General features: G+C 44.5%; 1 protein-coding gene across 4 annotated transcripts in view; it reads right to left on the reverse strand.

Moving 5' to 3' along the window:
• Positions 1-19,363, reverse strand: part of CACNA1C (calcium voltage-gated channel subunit alpha1 C) — a 658,891-nt gene that overhangs the window by 103,987 nt on the left and 535,541 nt on the right. For all 4 annotated transcript variants that reach the window (XM_049627025.1, XM_049627026.1, XM_049627022.1 and 1 more), the window contains exons 14-18: positions 7,951-8,158; positions 7,077-7,197; positions 5,268-5,382; positions 4,345-4,465; positions 3,929-3,998 (exon numbers count right to left, since the gene is read on the reverse strand). In XM_049627025.1, coding sequence (XP_049482982.1) covers positions 3,929-3,998; positions 4,345-4,465; positions 5,268-5,382; positions 7,077-7,197; positions 7,951-8,158 — 635 coding nt within the window. The remainder of the gene's footprint in view (positions 1-3,928; positions 3,999-4,344; positions 4,466-5,267; positions 5,383-7,076; positions 7,198-7,950; positions 8,159-19,363) is intronic.

A 19,363-nucleotide genomic window follows, 5' to 3' on the forward strand; every position in this document is an offset into this window, starting at 1 on the left:
AAGGTAATTCCAACACTAGATCATGTCTTCCTCTGCTTGAGAACCTTGGGTGATTCTCCATTGCATCAGCTCAGATCCAAACCTCTCAGGAGGCCTTTGAAGCCTTGTCCCACCTGCCCCTGCCTAGTCCCTGTCCCACCCACTACCTTTCCCCTTCATTCTCTCTGCTCCATGCACACTGGCCTCTTTGGATTCCTCCACAGACAGGTACATTCTGCCCAAGAGATTCTGAAATTGCTAGCCCTCCACCTAGAAAGCTCTTTCCTCTCATTTCCATACATCTAATTCCTGTGACTTATTCAGGTTTCAGCCCTAATGCCTTCGCTGACTACACAGCCAAAGCAGCCTGTGTCAGTGAGTAACTTGTAACACACCTCTTGGTTTCATTACTTCTTTGCTGCTTACTGCCACCTCATGTTGCCTTTCAGTTGGCCCCCTTTCTTGCTCATTGTCTCCCCACTGAAACGTAAGCTCCAGGAGAGGAGCAGCCTTCTCTGTCTTGCCCACAGGTGTATCCCTGGTGCCTGCCACAGTGCCTGGTACATGTAAGTGAATGACTATCTCCATGGTTTCTTCCAGCTCCCCGTCTATGACAGTAGTATGTTCTGAAACAACTTATTTCCTCTCCAACTCCCCAGACACAAAGCCCAGCCCAGCCCACCTTTCTCTGTGAAGGCTGGCTGTCTCTCCCCCACCACACCTCACTGCCCTGCTTCTGCTAGAACCCCTTGCAGAGTTTGAGTCTCCCCACAGCACCTGGTGCTGTCCTATGCCTTCTCTGATATCATTCACGTTTCCTTTTCAAGTGTCTCTTAATTTTAAGTCCTTGATGACTCTTAACATCTGTATGTTCACTCAAATAAAGTGAAATAAGAGAAAGACATACAGAGAAAGACAGATACCATATGTTTTCACTCTTATGTGGATCCTGAGAAACTTAACAGAAGTCCATGGGGAAGGGGAAGAAAAAAAAAGAGGTTAGAGAGGGAGAGAGCCAAAGCATAAGAGACTCTTAAAAACTGAGAACAAACTGAGGGTTGATGGGGGGTGGAAGGGAGGGGAGGGTGGGTGATGGGTATTGAGGAGGGCACCTTTTGGGATGAGCACTGGGTGTTGTATGGAAACCAATCTGACAATAAATTTCATATTAAAAAAAAAGAGTTGGTTAAGTAAAAGCACAACTTGGCACATTTCCTGGGTGAGTAGAGATTTCTAAAATCTAGTGTATACTAAGCAGGGAGGCTCAAACCAACTGTTGAGTTTTGGGGCTTAAACAGGGAGGGAAGGACTGATGCTCCACTGCTGGCCAGTTAGCACTTTGTGTGAATCAGAAGCAGGCCCCACTCTGCTGGGTGTTCACATAAGGACAGAGGCCCCTGCTAGGGGAATGTAGGCTGGAGCTCAGCCCCCCTCAGCCGCTTCAGCACAAATGCTTGGGTGCAGCCTGGACAAGCATGCACAGCATCCTGGGGATGGGGTATAGGCACAGGTGTACCCCAGTGAGAAGTGGGGCAGGAGGAGGGTGTGAGAATATTCCTTGGCCCTGCCCCTTCTCTCTCTGGGAGTCTGGCTGCAAGTGGGGCAGGTACAGTGTTCACCACTGCTGCCTCCCAAAGGGTATCTTCGTGAAGCAGACACAGCAGAGGCAGATCAGGTTCTTTGCCTTTTACGGTTCAGAGGAGAGAAGAGCCTGTGGGAATGAGAGATTGACAAGAACAAAGACAGCAGGCCAAGTGACCTGGGGAGGAGTCTTTGGGGACTTCTGTTTCACCTGGGATTAGGGTCCAAGAGGTGACCTGCAGAGACAGGGGAAGGAGGAGCTGGGAAGCAGAAGCTGGTTCCTTGGAGTGAGGGGGAACATGTGGAGCCACCAGTTGTAAGAGCACACCACTCTTGGGCAAGAAAATGGAAATTAGGGATGGAGAACAAACAAGGGGGCCACAGGGGCTAATCTTCACAGCCTGAGAGTGGCAGTGGCTGAGGCAGGACAGCCTGCACTGTCTACAGACCAACACAGCTGTATGAGATGCCTGTGAGAAACCTGGGAAGGTCTGGGTCTGGAGCAGGCTAGAGAATGGTGGCCACATGACTAGTGAAAGGACACTCTATAAAACCTAAAGAATCGTGAGGAATTAGCAGAGTGTGGGAATAGCTTTTCAGTTTAAAAGCAAAACCATTCCAAGAATCCTCAAAGCTGGGTCAACAGAGAGACATTTCAATGGTTGCCAATAAGGTGACAATGTTTTCATTAATCTTTTTTCCACTGGCCTTTTTCTCTTTGATGTCATAGAGCATCAAAGAAGAGAAAAGCCATGAGTATATTTAGATGGATGAAACTGGAGATTATTGGCATATGTGTGGCTGCCCCCTGCCTGGTAGAAGGAGCAGGCCTGGGCCTGCCTGCAGCTGGGCATGTTGTGAAAGGACCCTCAAGCCCACTCTCTGCTCCTGTATGCTGTGTGCAGGGGGACCTGGGCCAGCTCTGCCCAGGACTCAGAGGGATTTCTTTTATCACTGTTTTTCTTTTTAAACTTTAAAAATATACACACAAGTAGAGAGACTTGTGTGGCAAACCTCCACACCCAGCTTCACCAGGAGTTGCTGGAGTATTTTAAGGGAGCTTCTAAACATTCTAGACTCCAGACATACACACTTCAATACGTATAAGCTAGAACTACGACAACATCACTACAGTAACAAAATGAACAAAAACTACTTTAAATCCTTAGTTTCCAGTCCATATTCAATTTCCCTCCAATTATCTAAAAAATGTCATTTTAGAGTTAATTTGTTGATTCAGGACTAAGACAGGATTCCCCATTGCATTTGGTCAACATGTCTAGTCTGTCTTTGAAATTCTGTAAGAATTCCCACCCAGAGAGCTTTCAGACTTTGGAAGGTTTAGTGCCCAGCATGTGGAAACACCCTTCTTGTTCTTTCTTCTGTCCAATCCCCAGGAAATCGAATCCTCCTTCCCTCGAGGCAGGAGGTGAGTGAGGGTGGAATGACCACAGCAAACCTGCTTCCTAAGGAAAATGGAAGATGGCCACCAGTGTCTTTGCAGACAAGCCAGCAGAGAACTGGTGGGGAGAAGGTCAAAAGGAAAACCTAGCTTTGCTCATAAATGTAGAAGGTTTTTAGCCACTTAATGTGGTTACCAACCCAGATGTAGCTTAACCTGCACAGAGAAGGAAATGTCAGTAAAACAACAGTCCCTCGATTGTGTGCAGTTGACTGCAAGCTTTAAGCTGGTAATAATAGCTGCACTTCGAGGTAAAAGGAAGGTGAACAGAGGGTTTGTACAGGATGTAGAGTTTCATGAAGGAGACAAGGGAATTCTGGAGGGAGGTCTAAGGACCTCTGACATTAAGCCCTCTCAAAGGAGACTGCCTGTCAATCTATGTATCAGAAGATGAGAAGGCTGAATTGGTAAGAGCTCTTTTTGTAATAAATGAAAGCATTTGACAAAGCAACAAGTGGGACATCTGTGGTGGCAGCTGTCCTTGTACTCAGCACTGCCTCCTGAGTAAGGACAAGGCAGAGTCGGGATTTACTATTAAGTGAGTGTAACACTGCAACATATGTTATATTAATAAATTATATAAGTTAATGATTTTACAGCATAGGATATAATAAAACCTTAAATGTATATAGAATCCCCCTTCCAAAAGTCATAGAATCAGCACTGCTCAAACACAATTTGTTTAATGTTATATTGTTATTACGAGGAAGCCAGGAGCAAAGTTCTCCTCTGGATGATGATTGGTAATGCCTAGCTACAGAGACAAAAGGCATTTATCAGTGCAAGGTGCTTGTAGAGGGAAACTGGAGCCATTGATCCTAATACATAGGTAGTTCCATGTGGCTTTAGAACTTGGCTCTCTACCCCCAACCTCCCAACCTCAGAGTTAGGCAGTGGGATTGGTACCTGTATTTTCTGGGTTGGGGTAGGGACTCTTATCTTCATTTTCATTGGGCTGGAGGTCATCCATGTTGATCTAGGCAGCCAAAGGAGAGAAGGAGGAAGAATCCAATTAGAGACATTCCATTGTTTGAGAGGCTTAGAGCCTTGAAATTGCATCACGGTTAGTGGTTGAGCTGTTGACTCAAAAGTATATCCTTATTATCTTGTATATATCCTTCAAGACATCGACAGAAGGCTGGAATTCAACCAGTCTGCCTTCTCTTCACATTCCTAGTGTTTCTGGTCCATCTTCATGGGCTTTGTTCCACTGAGTCTCTTTTCTTCCTTCCTCCCTCATTTCCATGGGTGGTCTGAGAAGGCTTTGCCCTCCTTCCCCCAGCAATGGCCCTCTCAGCTCCTGGAATAAGATGGCTTCTTACCTTGGTGGTGGGTGGGGACTCTCCATCAGCTGTAATGGATTTCAGCTCAATTTTCTCCTCCTTGGTTTCCTCCACAGCTGGCTTTTCCATTATCTCTTGCTTTTTCTCTGGGCTGGCAGTCCTGGCCGGTCAGCAGGTAGAAAAATTAAAGGGATGTTTACTGAATGACAGGAGACATGAAGAAATCAACTACCTTGTGGTCTTCTGGGGACTAGTGGGAGCAGATTCCCTGGGCCTATGTCCATCATCCTTTACCCAGGGCACATGGCATGTGTCACTCAATCACAGATGCTGTTGGGCTGGGCCCTCCATCCAGGCACCAAGCCACACTTTGCTCTGTCTTGTACTTAGTTGGACTATTTCAGCTTCTCAGTTGCTCTAGTCTATGTCTGAATCAGAGAAAGATTCTGGATCTGATTCAGGATTGGTTCCTAGAAAACTCTGCTTGGTATCCAGCAGATGTGTGGCGTATGACAGTCCCATCTAGACAATGACAGAAGAAAATGCAGGGCCTTATCTTGTTTTCTTAACACTGGCAATGATTTATAAAACAGCAAAAAGTTATCACTCAGCTGGAATTGCATTTCCCCTCTAAGCAGCTGCCTTCCTCCTCTACCCATCCTTCATTCCCACCACCTATCATGACCTTCATTCTCAAAAGAGAATCCCCCAACTTCTTAGACAGGTGGGAAATAGAATACCTTCACAAATACTGTAATTCACAATGTTCCCCATTTTAGGGCAATACCTAATAAATAGTAGAGAAAGTTGGGTGAAGCTTACTGTGAAGCCTCAAACCCAGTGCCCTCTAGGAGGGATGGCTGACAGAGGCCAGCACTGAAGCCTCTCTTTATCACTAATGGGAATGGCATTCCAGAACTGGGACCCTGGGGCTTTGGGTCTAGGTAAGCTTAGAGGGTTACCTGGCCAGCTTCTTTCTCTCCTTCTCTTCTTCCTCCTCCTTTTGGGCAGATGTGAGGCTCTCAGCATCAGCCAGGTTGTCCACAGCAATGGCCAAGAACACATTCAGTAGGATATCTGTTTGTGTCCATTCTTAAAGAAAATGACCCTTGGCCTTGGGGTATTTGGTGGGCACAGGGGGCAGGGAGGGTGCAAGACATGCAGGGGTAGACTTCCTCACTCATAGGGTGAGCTCAGTGGTGACTCACTGTGAGGAGTTCAGAGCCCAGTAGTGTCCCTCCTCCACACCTCTCCCTCCCCATTACCCTACTAGCTACTAGGAGTTTTCTAAGGGGTCAAGAGCAGGATAGCTTGCAGGGTGGAGTGGGCAGGGAGTGAGGCAGCAAGCCTGCCTTGCTCTTTAATTGCTGGGTTTCATTATTGGTTTCCCTACTGAGATGACTGGCTGTAACTGACATTATAAACAGCATTGTCTCTAGCAGAATGCAGAATGCTCGTAAGAGCGGTTCATTAAAACTGGGCACTGAGGAGGCGGCCTGATATCTCTGCCAACTCTTAATCTGAGCCTGCACATACAAAGACCCTTGCAGTGTCCAGCTGGAGCTGGCTGAATCTTGGAAACTCCTAAATGAAGTAGTCATTTGCCCTTTCCTTCTTGCCCTCATCCCTAACCTTGAACAGAAACACTGTGGGTCAGAGGATTGCAGAATCAAAGAAAGTATAGATGAAAGGGGTCTTAATATTGTTAAGTCTAACCTCCACCCCCAGGCACCCAGATAATCACACAATTTCACATATAGGAAAGCCACAACCCACAGAGGTGAAGGGCTTGACCAAGGATCTTACTGTGCACCTGCCCTTGGTCCCCTGGCGCTGTGGCAGGCAGGGGAGGGGCTTTGCATAAATTATCTCATTAAACTTCATCATGACCCCTTAAGTAGTAGGCAGTAATGTTTCATCACCCCATTTTACAGACACTGAGGTAGAGAACCTTTAGTTTGCTGGAGATCACCCAGTTGGGAAAAGGTGAAGCCTGTCTGTCAGCATCAATGTTCATGCCTTGGGCACTACATTAAACTATGATTTAAACCCGAATCTTGGGCCAGAGCTGCTTCTACTTTACCATCTGCCTCTGCACACAACCCTCTTGGGGTTTTGACCAGCAGGAGAGAATACCGCCTGCAGCTTGAGTCCCTGGAAAGCTGCCCATGGCCTGGATCAGCAAGGACCTGTCAGGTCTGCTTGGTGAAGCCTGTCCAGCTTTGCCTGTGACTAAAGTCCTGGAGAGTGGCTTCAGAGGGAGGGACACTGAGCAGAAAATAGGGAGGAGAGATGCAGGTCATTTCAAGAATGATGGCTCAGTCCCCCTTAACTGCATTTCCTACCTCCAGCAGCAATAGCCCAAGGCATTGGAGCCCAACTCCAAGTGTGTTCACATTGGAATCTATGTGAGTAGCTATACATGCACAACACCAGGGGGCATTGTTCACCTAGACTACAATGAGATCGTGCCTCCTGGAGTCAGGCAACACTGCAGCCCAAACTGGTTCAGGAATATGAACTTACATCCCCGCCTATGCCAAAGAGCCAGGCTTTCACCAAGACCTGCTTCCACAGTTAAGGTGGTTCTGGGACAGGAAACGTTTTCTTCCCAGAGCACACCTTTCCCCTGCTTGCCTGGGGGCCCTGTGGATGGGCAACCACAGTTTTCAACCCCAAGTCAGGACCTGCTGGGCACACATATTTGGCATCGTGCTGCAGGCTGAGGGAGGGTGAGGCGGCAGGGGCGGGGAGGCAGGAGCAAAGGATACAGTTTCCACAGATGAAGAGGATGATGAAGTAAATACAGACTAACATCCCTGGAAAAGAGGGGCCGCCATAAGCCATGATCCCATCATACATCACCGAATTCCAGTCCTCCCCGGTCAGGATCTGAATGACACATTCCCACCAATAAGGGACACAGCGTTAGACCAACAGCAAACCCCAAAACTCCCCTGCCCTGCCCCACTATGTTAACAAAAATGTCTAAAATCTCTTTTCCACCTCTTTCCCTCCTCTTGGCCCCCAGTTTTCCTCCCAGGGGCTCTGAACTACTGACCTGGGCAAGTTTGACCCTATACTTAGACAAAGTGCACTGGCATGATATTATTTGAGAAGTGACTGAAAGGCATTCCTGGTTAAAGCATCTCTTTCTACTCACATGCAGTGCACAAGATGGCTGCCATCAGCCATTCCTCAGGGCCCTTTTGCAAATGTGAATGTATTCATTGAAAGAGTAACAAGGGGCAAGAATGGCGGGTAGGAAAGACGGAGCCCCATCACCCTCTCCTCTCCCAATGAGGGCAGTCTGCTTTCCTTTGTTTATACTTTGGGCTTTCCTGCAGAATTTATCTGAAGTTTCTGTGGTTAAGCAAGAGTTTTTAAACTACTCATTTAGATTTTTTTACCCCAGTGGTTCATACAACAGTGGAATTCCATGGGGGACTGAGGGTAGGGGGAACTACAAGAACTCAGGACTCAACTGGGCATGGTCCCTCCATGACTGATCTAGGCTGGCTTTGGCTGCCCAGTGTAAGGGTGAAGCTTTCCACCACCTTTTCAAGACTCCATCTTCCCACCCAAACCCAACCCTGCCACTCAACCACCCTCCCGCTCATAATCCCAGCAGAGAAGAGTCCATACCTGAAACACGGTGAGGAGGGACTGAGGAAAGTTATCAAATGTGCTCCTCCGAGTCTGCATCTCATCAAAGTTGAACTTTCCTCCAAAGAGCTGCATCCCCAGGAGGGAAAAGATGATGATGAAGAGGAAGAGGAGTAGCAGCAGGGAGGCAATGGAGCGCACAGAATTCAGCAAGGATGCCACCAGGTTGCTTAAGGAGTTCCAGTACCTGAGGACCAGCATGAGGGAGATTAGCATCCTTTTTCTATGCTTTCCTTAACATCACTCCTCATTCACGCATCCACTAGAAATTTTAAGATAAATTATAACTCCTTTTGCCCCTTCATTCCTATAGTCGTGGTGTGAACTGGGTTGGTAAGCTCACAGTTAGAGTGTGGAGCTAGTTAATTCAATGTTCCAGGATCAGTAATGTGTAATGGCAAATAGAGGGAACTAAGAAGTGAGAAGCCTGAGTTCCAGTCTAACTCTACAAGTTGCTACCTGCTAGTTGCAGTTGGGCAAGTCACATAACTTCCCTTCTATTTACCTCATCATCCAAGAAAATAGAGACAACAGTAGCAATTGGGAATATTACATGAGGAAAAAAAAAGCAGCTCTCCAAACAACAAAATAAAGACTAAACAAGTGGGACTACATCAAGCTAAAAAAGCTTCTGGTCAGCAAAATAAACCATCAACAAAGTGAAAAGACAACCTATGAAACAGGAAAAAATATTTGCAAACATATATCTGATAAGGGGTTGATATCCAGATATATAAAGAACACAGGCAACTCAAAAGCAAAAACAAAACGAAATGACCAAAAAGCAAAGCCCCAAACAATCCAATTCAAAAATTTGACACAGGACCTGAATAGACATTTTTCCAAAGAAGATATATGAATGGCCATCAAGTACAAGAAAAGATGCTTAACATCACCAGCCATCAAGGAAATGTAAATTAAAACCACAGTGAGGTAGCATCTCACACCTGTTAGAATGGCCATCATCAAAAAGACAAGAGGTAACAAGTGTTGGCAAGGATGTGGAGAAAAGGGAACCCTGTGCACTGTTGGTGGGAATGTAAATTGGTGCAGCTAGTATGGAAAACAGCATGGAAGTTCCTCAAAAAAATTAAAATCAACCACCATATGATTCAGCAATTCCACTTCTGGGAATATATCCAAAGGAAATGAAAACACTAACTGAAAAATATATCTGCGCCCCCATGTTCATTGCAGCATTATTTACAATAGCCAAGACACGGAAACAACCCAAGTGTCTATTGATGGATGAATGGACAAAGAACTTGTGGTGTATATAATACATACACACTGGAATATTATTCATCCATAAAAAAGAGGAAATAATATCATTTATGACAACTTGGATGGACTTGAGGACATTACACTAAGTGAAATAAGTCAGACAGAGAAAGACAAATACTGCATGATTTCATTTTTATGTAGAATCTAAAAGCAAAACAAGAAAGCAAAAAATCACCTAACTTGTAGAAGAAAGAGATCAGATTTGTGGTTACCACAGGCAGGGGGCAGAGGGGGGGAGAATTGGATGAAGTTGTCAAAAGGTACAAACTTCCAGTTATGAGATAAATAGGTCATGATGACCTGTACATGATGATGTAACGTACAGCATGATGACTATGGTTGACACTGATATACTGGAAAGTTGTTCAGAGAAGATCCTAAGAATTCTCATCAAAAGGAGGGAATTTTTTCCTTTTATTTTTATTGTATCTATATAAGATGACACATGTTAACTAACTTACTGTGGTAATCATTTCCTAATATATGTAAATCAAACCATCATGCTATGTGCCTTTTTTTTTCCAGTATATGAAATTTATTGTCAAATTGGTTTCCATACAACACCCAGTGCTCATCCCAAAAGGTGCCCTCCTCAATACCCATCACCCACCATCCCCTCCCTCCCACCCCCCATCAACCCTCAGTTTGTTCTCAGTTTTCAACAGTCTCTTATGTTTTGGCTCTCTCCCACTCTAACCTCTTTTTTTTTTTTCCTTCCCCTCCCCCATGGGTTTCTGTTAAGTTTCTCAGGATCCACATAAGAGTGAAACCATATGGTATCTGTCTTTCTCTGTATGGCTTATTTCACTTAGCATCACACTCTCCAGTTCCATCCACGTTGCTACAAAAGGCCATATTTCATTCTTTCTCATTGCCACGTAGTATTCCATTGTGTATATAAACCACAATTTCTTTATCCATTCATCAGTTGATGGGCATTTAGGCTCTTTCCATAATTTGGCTATTGTTGAGAGTGCTTATATGCCTTAAGTTTATACAGTGATGTGTGCCAATTATTCCTCAATAAAACTGGAAAAAATATAATTCCTACTCTTAAAAAAAAACCCTAGTATAGTGCCTGGCACACAGTTGATAAAGGTTAATAATTACTGTTATCACTAGCAGTCTTTAGACAGAAAAACACATTAATTTTTTTTCCCAAGAATGCTGCCCTCAGCCCAGGCACCCCTAAGAGAGGGTACAAGGTTTAGTGAGGTTTCCCAGATTTACCCTGTCCAAAGATTTGATTTTTTAAAAAGTCTTTTCTGGAGATTCTCATTCAATAGCTATAGTTTGGGGCCCAGAAACTTGTATTTTTGACAAGCATTCCAGATGATTCTGATAAGCAGGGAAGTTTAGGAACTCCTGGGTTACCGGAAACCAAAGAGGTCTATGAGTAAGGCAGGGAGGTCTTTCTGGGAAGAGATGGAGAGGCCTTGGAGAGGAGGCTCCCAGTCATTATAGTCACAGTCCTTTACTGTAAATACAGAGGTTCTTCATTATAGCCTTGGGAAAATCCCTTCCTCTTGGAAAAGGGGTGTGGGTGTGGGTTGCTAATGGCTGCTGGATGAAGCTTGGGCCTGTTATGATAAGGAAATGCACTGTAGCAAAAAGAACACAGCCTCTAACTGGAGCATGTGCAACTGAGAAATCTCACTTCCTTAGCTCCACCTCTGGCCTGTCTGCCTTCCAGGTCACAGTCTTGACTGCCTCCACTTATGGCATTCCCAGCTTATTAGCAATATATGTAGTGAATTGCTTTTGCTGCTTAAAAGAGTGACATGCAAACCACCCCCGTTATAGCCTCATAGCTGCACCCCCAGCTTGGGTACTTCTCTCCAGAGAATAGTTCCATATTAGGTGAAAGAAGCAGATGGGCCAACAGTTTGGATGTAAACGTGAACTTCTTCCCAGCCTGGTGTCTTTAATGCTCCTTTCTCCTTCACAAATTCAGCCGTTCTCTACCTCTATTTTGCCTGCCAGCCATTCTTCCTCTGTTTGAAGAATATTAATATACATTTATTTGTATCTGTTCTATAAATGCTCTTCAGTGTTTTTCATTTGTGACAGTCTCATCTCCTCCAAATAGGCTCTGAGTTCTTGAAGGCAAAGATCAGAAGTTTTTTTCTTCCATTCTCCCCATCTTTGTCCTCAGATAAATTCTGTCCAACCTAGTATTACTGTGAGAGACTGCCTGTCACCCCAATAGGCTAGAGATTGTAATATTTGCTCTGCTTAAAGCCAGAAGTAAGAGAACCTCTCTGGGCTAGGATACCGGCCCTTCTTACATTTAGAGCAGTGTTCCCACACTGGAGAGGAAACTGCAGAGGAGTTTGGTCATTTTGTATATACTGATTCCCAGGTCTCACCCTGGAACCATGAAATCATAATCTCTGGTGCTGGGACTTGAGTGATTTTCATTCTACCACTCCAAAACTTGTCAGTAGACTGGTATTTAGGAACCAGTAACTTTAGAGCATATTTATAACAAGATTTTCCAGCTGTATCAGAGGGAAGAGTATATATGGATTAAGGTCACAGAGCCCCCTAGAGATCTCCTGTCTGTTCAACTGTCATGGAATATTCTGGAAAAGCCCTTATGGCCAAAGAAGGTTGAAGCCTTAATTTTCATGAGGCACATGGACATGAGGGAAATAACTCAAACCAGGCTCACAACTGAGATTCAGAGGTGTGTGACAGCCATGGGGACCCAATGGGAAGCCAGACAAGGAGGCCCCTGACTGGACAGAGGTTTGGTGGAGTGGAGCAGCCAGGAGGCAGAGAGGAAAGGGGATGTGGGAGGAGTGCCTGGAGTTCTGGGAAAGTGGAGGCTGTGATAGAGAAACAAAATGAGTAATCTAGCGGAGAAGAACTCTTTGGAAACATTGGGCATGAAAGATGGCAGATAGTGAGTGCCCTGGGGGGCTAGCAGTGGAGCAGGTATGGGGCTGTAATGGTCAGAGGGGCAGGCAATGGGCGGAGTGTTTGACTAAAAGTGAGGACTCTTCTCACGCTTCCCCATGTCCCTTGAGGTATCCAGGGAAAGGCTGCACTTCTCTTGGTCAGCCAGGGATGGGCTCACAACATGAGATGTGTGGAATGACAGAACTCCAACCCCATCATCTCCCATAGTTTCTGGCTCAAGACACAACCTTTGCAGTCATCCTGAAGTCTCTCTTGACCCCACATCAGCAAGCTCTGTGGTCCCATATTCCAAGCAAAGCCTGAATCTGGCCACTTCCCATACTCTGTCACCAGCCGAGCCAGCAATCCCACATCCTGACAGGTTTCCCTGTTCAACACTTGCTCCCTGCAGCCTTTCTCCACATTATATACATCTCAGGTAAAAAGCCCTCAAATGCACCATACTTTTTTTTTTTTTTACCGTTTATTTATTTTTGAGAGGCAGAGAGAGACAGAGCATAAGCAGGAGAGGGGCAGAGAGAGGGAGACACAGAATCCGAAGCAGGCTCCAGGCTCTGAGCTGTCAGCACAGAGCCTGATGTGGGGACTCAAATCCACAAACTGCGAGATCATGACCTGAGCTGAAGTCAGATGCTTAACTGACTGAGCCACCCAGGTGCCCCACCATACTTTTTTTTTAATTGATAGTAATGGATTATAACACACTGAAAAACAATGTAAATCTATCGATATTTAAAAAAGGAGGTAGAGGTTTCCTTTATAGAATATGTCAAATGGATAACACAAATGTATGAATGAACGATAGAATCAGAAAATCACCATTTTGGGGGCACCTGGGTGGCTCAGTTGGTTAAGAGGCCAACTCTTGATTTTGGCTCAGGTCATGATCTCATGGGTTCGTGGGATCAAGCCCTGTGTATTAGGTTCTGTGCTGACAGCATGGAGCCTGCTTAGGATTCTCTTCCTCTCTCTCTGCCCCTTCCCTGCTCTCTCTCTCAAAATAAATAAATAAAATTAAAAAAATAACCATTTAGCATTAGCAACGAATTCAGTAATGATCATCATGGATGCTAAAACCACTAGGTGAAAGGTCACTGGGGAGTAGGGTATTCACATACTCTCAAAATATCACTCCATAGATTACTTAATCATAAAGGGAAAGGGTACCTCAACAGTGGAGAAATCTGGCAGATACCCACTTAACCAAGTTTCTACACTTAGAATCACCAATAACGAGACAAACTCATGCTACATACTTCCTGACACCATGCAATGGGAAGTACACAATCATCTATGTACTCCACACCACTGCAGCAGGAGGCCCTGTTACATGTAAGTCACATTAAACCTCAATACTGTTTCATGCTCTTGCTTCCCATTGGAAGGCCTAACAGATCATGCAGAATCGGCCTCTACTGCCTCAGTGACCTCATCTCCTCCCACTCTCCCCACCACTTTTGCTCCAGCCCACCAGTCCCCTGCTGCCCCCCCAGCCTCCATGCATACTCCTGCCCTGGTCCCTGTTTTTCTGCTGTATACAGAGGTTTCCGCCAGAACTCTGTGTGGCTCACTTCAGTCCCTGCAGGCCTCTGTCCAAATGTCCCCTCACCACAGTGGTCCTCCCTTGACCACATCTATCTCCTATTCCCACTATTTAATATACTCATTACCACTTGCCATGAGAATGTAATGTCCGTGAGAGCAGGGAATTCACTTGCTTTGTTTGTATCCTTAGTGCTTAGAACAATGGCTAGTCAAAGGAGGTGATCAATGAATATTTTGTTGAATGAACGAATGAATCTTACTATAAATGTGACACATTTGTACTTACTGGAGGGGAAAGCAAGGGACATGGGATTACAAGATAGTTCTGTGTATGTGTGTCGGGAGAAGGGGTGGGGTGGTGGTGGCCTCTCACACATGTACTTAAGTCAAACATACTTTGCCTGAAAACACCTCTCTCACATCATTTCTTTTCCTATAACTTCCCTAAGTTCATGGGTAGAGTTTTTGAGATTCCTGACTATTCCACTGCCTGACATTAAGTCCAAATATTATGTATTAAGGGAATAGATAGGTGATTGGGGTTGGGGGATGTGCAAACTGGATGAAGGGGGTCAAATTTATACACTTCCAGTTATAATAAGTCTGGGGATGGAATGGATAGCATGGTAACTATAGTTAATCATACTGTATCGTATACTTGAAAGCTTCTAAGAGAGTAAATTTAAAAAATCCTCATCACACACACAAAATTTGAAACTATATAGGGTGACAGACGTTAACTAGATTTATTGTGGGGATCACTGTGCAATGTATACAAATATCGAATCATTATGTACACCTGAAACTAATATAATGTTATATATAATGGCTAATATATATACCAATTATATCTTAACAAAAAAAGAAAAAAGTGATTATGTATCAGTTGCCCTATAGAAGATAGGGTTGTTATGGCTTTGAGACCCTTGCAGTAGGATTTCCCAAAGAGTTCTGTGAACATGTGTCTCCTTTGTGGAAGAACTCCCATCCTGTGGCTGAAAACCAATGGTTGTGGGTTGAAGGGCTTGAACCAGACTTTAAGGGACAAACTGCAATCAGATAAACCGACGGCATCCTACCTTCCTCATGAAAAACACCCAGACTGAAAAGATAATGCATTTAGGACCAGTCACACAGTTAAGACACAGTGAAGACAAAGAAACAAATGGCTGTTTATGCTGTTTATCTTCAACTTCCAGTTGCTTTCCATTCAATAGGGGCAAGGTGGGGTCTGCCCTGTAGCTGGCTTGCCATCTGTACTTTCTGTTCCTTTGGAGCAGAATTAAGGGAGGAGAGCTGGTGCCAGTAGTCTGGCATTACGAGGGGCATACAGCTTGCTGAACAGAAGGTGTCCATCCCTAAGGTGCACATGGTTGGAGACGTTTTATGTGCTCTCTAAAGGACCGAGACAAAGGGACTGCTGAACTGATGTGGCAAAGAACACAATTAGGGGTCAGAGAAGAGCTGGATTTTGGAGCCTCCCACGCCTTGGCTGATAGCAGCAGATAGGGTGGGGGCCTCATTACCACTGATATCAATGAGAATTGTAGGTGACAGGTGGCAGCCTCTGGGAAGGGTGACATGAAGTAGCATTTAAATGAAATGCTGGCAGCCATGCAAGTCCTGAAGCTCTCTCTTCCTTAATGTCAATCTGATTCTTGGTGGCTGTTATCACCATGGCATGCAGATCAGACGATGCCTCAGGTCTCAGAATCACTCTCGTTTTTAGATACATTAGCTTCTAGACATAAAAACTAAAAGAGTTAGTGGCATATTAGCAATCAGCTGAGGGTTTTATCCTAATCAATTAAAACCACTGAAGCACACACAGTCACCAAAAATGAACATCTTTGGAGAAAGGTGAGCAGAAGCAGAACAAACTAATGTCCGGGCCTCATAGAGAGACAGGAAAACTGAGCATCTCATCTTCAGAACAGTGCACACACACATCCACATACACAGAAGTCTCATTCTGTATTTCGGGATTCACAGCCCCAGATGCACATGCCCAGGTTTAAAGACTCCCCTCCCTCCACCCCACCATCCTCAGACACTCCACTGGCTATGGTCATCCTTTCAACTTTTCAATTCTCCTGTGGCTCTAAATCATTCTCTACAAAGTGTGTCTTTGCCCACCCCATCCCCCCATCCTCCATACAACCTAGCCCACTGTTCTCTCTTTAAAGTAGGGTGCACATGAGGGTTTTCTGATCCAGACAATTTCTTTGTTACCTAAATTCTTTCACTTGCTGACTATGGCTTCACTTTTGCTAGCTTTCCCCTCTGCCTCTCTTGGCTTAAATGACCACCATGTGTTCAGGGGTATTGTATCTCCATCATTCTTTCTGCTAAGTCTGTTTGGGCCCTGTGGACTTCTCCTTTATCTTTAGTGGCAGAAAGTGGCCTGAACCTTGCTTGAACTGGAACTTTCATCTTGTGAACTTTTGCTTCAAATAGCTCAGGGCAGGGTTCTTTACAGTCTAGGTATGGAGGAGAACATCGAGCCTGCTATAAATAAAAGACCTTCAAAATAACAGTACTAATAGCTTTAGGGTGCTTTGAAAATGCTCCACCCTACTTCCTCTCTGTTCCAGAGAGGTTCATAGCTAAATTTATACCTGTCCCAACTCTTCTTGTCCTGAGGGGTAAAAACACCCCAACCCTCTCCAAAATAAAACTCCTCTCAGTGTTGGTGGTAGTGATCTATTGTTGGTAGAGTATTTATAAAGCAAATTTCATGTGGTGAATCTGTGTGGTATGAGGCTTCTATACACTATTCCTAAGGAAGGGAGGAGAAATGCAGGTCACATAAGATAACTGGGCGAAGCACAGAAGGTTAACTCAAGGAGGAAGCTCAGCTTTGCCACAGGGATGTACAAGGTGGGTGTACAAGGACTAGCCCTTCAGTAAAGTTGGCCTCTGGTTCTGTAAGACACAATAGAGCCTGGAAGGATTAGTGAGGTAGGAGGCTGAACTAGGTATGTGCTGGTCCAGGAAGAGCCAGAGAATTCTATACTATCGTGGTCAGGGTCTGGGACAGCTTGGAGCTCAAGGCCAAATCTACCGTTTAGTTCCTGCTGATATCTACCTCTGCCCCTTCCATTCTAGGAGAATGCACAGTTTATGTGTTTTGCTTTAGAGTCAAACCCTGCCTTGGATAACAAGTTCAAAGTTCTTGTCTTCTCTGTTTGCATAAGAGGCCTTGGTTGCACTAATACATTCCCAGTAGGGGAATGCAACCCTGTCATGCTGGCAAGGTCATCTGGTCTTCATCTTGGGATTGCCTTGGGATTGTGCTCCTCTGAGCTCCTGGACCGCAGAGCTACTCAGTGTTCACTAGTGGGCCCCTGTACCAGATGTGTCAGGGTTAGGGAAGGAACACATTCAAGTCATCCTCATCTGGGTCTTCTTAATCCCCAGTAGATAATACCAGCCAGTCATCATTCCAGAGAATAACCACCCTTCATGCTGAAGGCAGTGAGCAGGCTCTTGAGTCTGAGCTGCCTTCTCCATAGACTCTGGCCTGGGAACTGGGCAGATGCCAAACATATCTCTTTAATAATGGTCCTTAAGGAGCTCAGAGCCTCCACGGTGTCCTGAGAAGAGGAGGGCTAGAGTGGGGAGGGTCAGGGCAGTGTGGAGGTGGATCTGATGCTCATGGTCAGATTCTGGCAGTTGGAATGGAGACATTTAGAGCCTGGAGAATTTGCGAAAGAATCTCACCTTGGGGCTCTATGGAGCCCATATGTGGTCATGATTCATCAGTAAATCTGTCTATGCTGAGTCAGCCCAAACTCACATTTCAGGGCCTGGGAAGGGAGCCACAGGGGAGGAGCAGTAGGAGAAAGAAATGGATTTAAGGTTTAAGAGAGAAAACAGCAAGGGCTGGAGGGATTTCAGTGCATTTAAAAACAAACTTTATAAAAAATGAAATGCAATTAGTAAATTGAAATCACATCCAGATTTAGTCTGACTGAGGTCTTTCTTCCTCCCTGTAGAATAAGTCAGAATGGACTGACAAAGAGTAGACATACTTGATATTAAAAACTGGCAACATTCAAGAGCCCTGTAAAACCTCAAAGCAGGAGAAAGAATCCAATCTATTACTTGGCTGGAAGGCCCACTGTCATGGGTAATGTATCAAAAGATGACAAATATTTTGGCCACATGTATGCCTCTCTGTTCTCACTGAGGCAGGAATCTTGCCTTCCCTATTTCATAATTTAGTGGTAATTTACCACTCCCAATATTATTAACACTCAGTAGTCAACTGATTTACAGTCCAGTGCAGGGTTCCCAGTCTTTCTTTCTTTCTTTCTTTCTTTCTTTCTTTCTTTCTTTCTTTCTTTCTTTCTTTCTTTTTTATGAGACATATAGGATGGATGGTATTCATACGCACAGTATACTCTCTAATGAATTCTCAGATTTTGACAAAATACACAAAAATAGGCATGCTGAAAATTCATTTTCTTCATGTATCATATTCATATTCATCATATATCAAAAACTTCTGCTCCCTTCAGGTAACATGAAGAGTGGTAACTCTAGCCCATTCTTGCCCATTCATAAAAGCATTTGTGAATGCAAATGACCAACAGTGAGGGTGTTACAGGAACAATCTTGAATTTATTTGCATTTACTTTTTAGAAAACTAACTGTTCATAAACTTTGGTATTTCATCTCCTATAATAACAAATTATTGCTATGCACTGTTCAACGGCTCTGGACATACCATTGTGTCTTGACCTCATGGTTGAGGGTTCTTAGTCTAGGTCAGTATTCCAAACTCAGAGTGCAGGTCTTGGGTGAGGTAAGGGAAGCCTGGAATTTTAGGAAGGCATCCACAAATCCATGGATACACCAAACATTACAGCACTCTAGATAAATAGACAGTCATCTTGTGTGTACATTACCACTTTTCAAATGTATACAAGTGTATAGGAATTAATAAAATTAAAATAATTTAAAGACTTTGCTGAATTCATAGTAGCTCTTTATCATTATATGTTTTCCCAGTCAGGAACTATCAAAGTACAATCTTAATATGATTAGGGGCTACAGTATAGAGAAGGGAAAGCAGATGAAAGAATTAAGGTTTCCAATTGTATATGAAGGTCCATATTTTAAGACAGGGAAGTGGACAAAGGACAGCAGCAGGAAATTAGACTAGCGTTTCTCAAAGTGAGGTCACTGGATTACCAGTATGGAACTCTCTAGAAGTTGCTGGTCGAAATCTCTAGAGGTGTGGGTCCTTCATGAGCTCTTATTGGGTTTAACTGTGTCTGAGAATCACAATCACTGGGTCAGAATGCACTGTGAAAAAATGCTTTTTTAACATACTAATAATACTGAGATACTACAAAATTTTCTCTAAGAGGTTTTAAAAGAAGATAGAGAAATATGCTTGCTTGATGACAGGACCATCTCAAGATGACCCATCTCTAGAGACCAGATGTCCACTCCCAGACCATATTTTAGGCATTTTCTTGGTCACTGGAGTATACTGGAGACAAGGTTCAGAAGGGGCATGGGATTCCCCACATAGTTATAGTCTCTACGTTGTTTTCCAAAAGCACCCGAGGGGTTGGAGGCTTGCAAAACAGGAAGATGATGGCCTTTGCCAAAGTAACTTCCAATT

The sequence above is a fragment of the Panthera uncia genome, chromosome B4 (assembly GCF_023721935.1).
Source record: "Panthera uncia isolate 11264 chromosome B4, Puncia_PCG_1.0, whole genome shotgun sequence".
Taxonomy (NCBI): domain Eukaryota; kingdom Metazoa; phylum Chordata; class Mammalia; order Carnivora; family Felidae; genus Panthera; species Panthera uncia.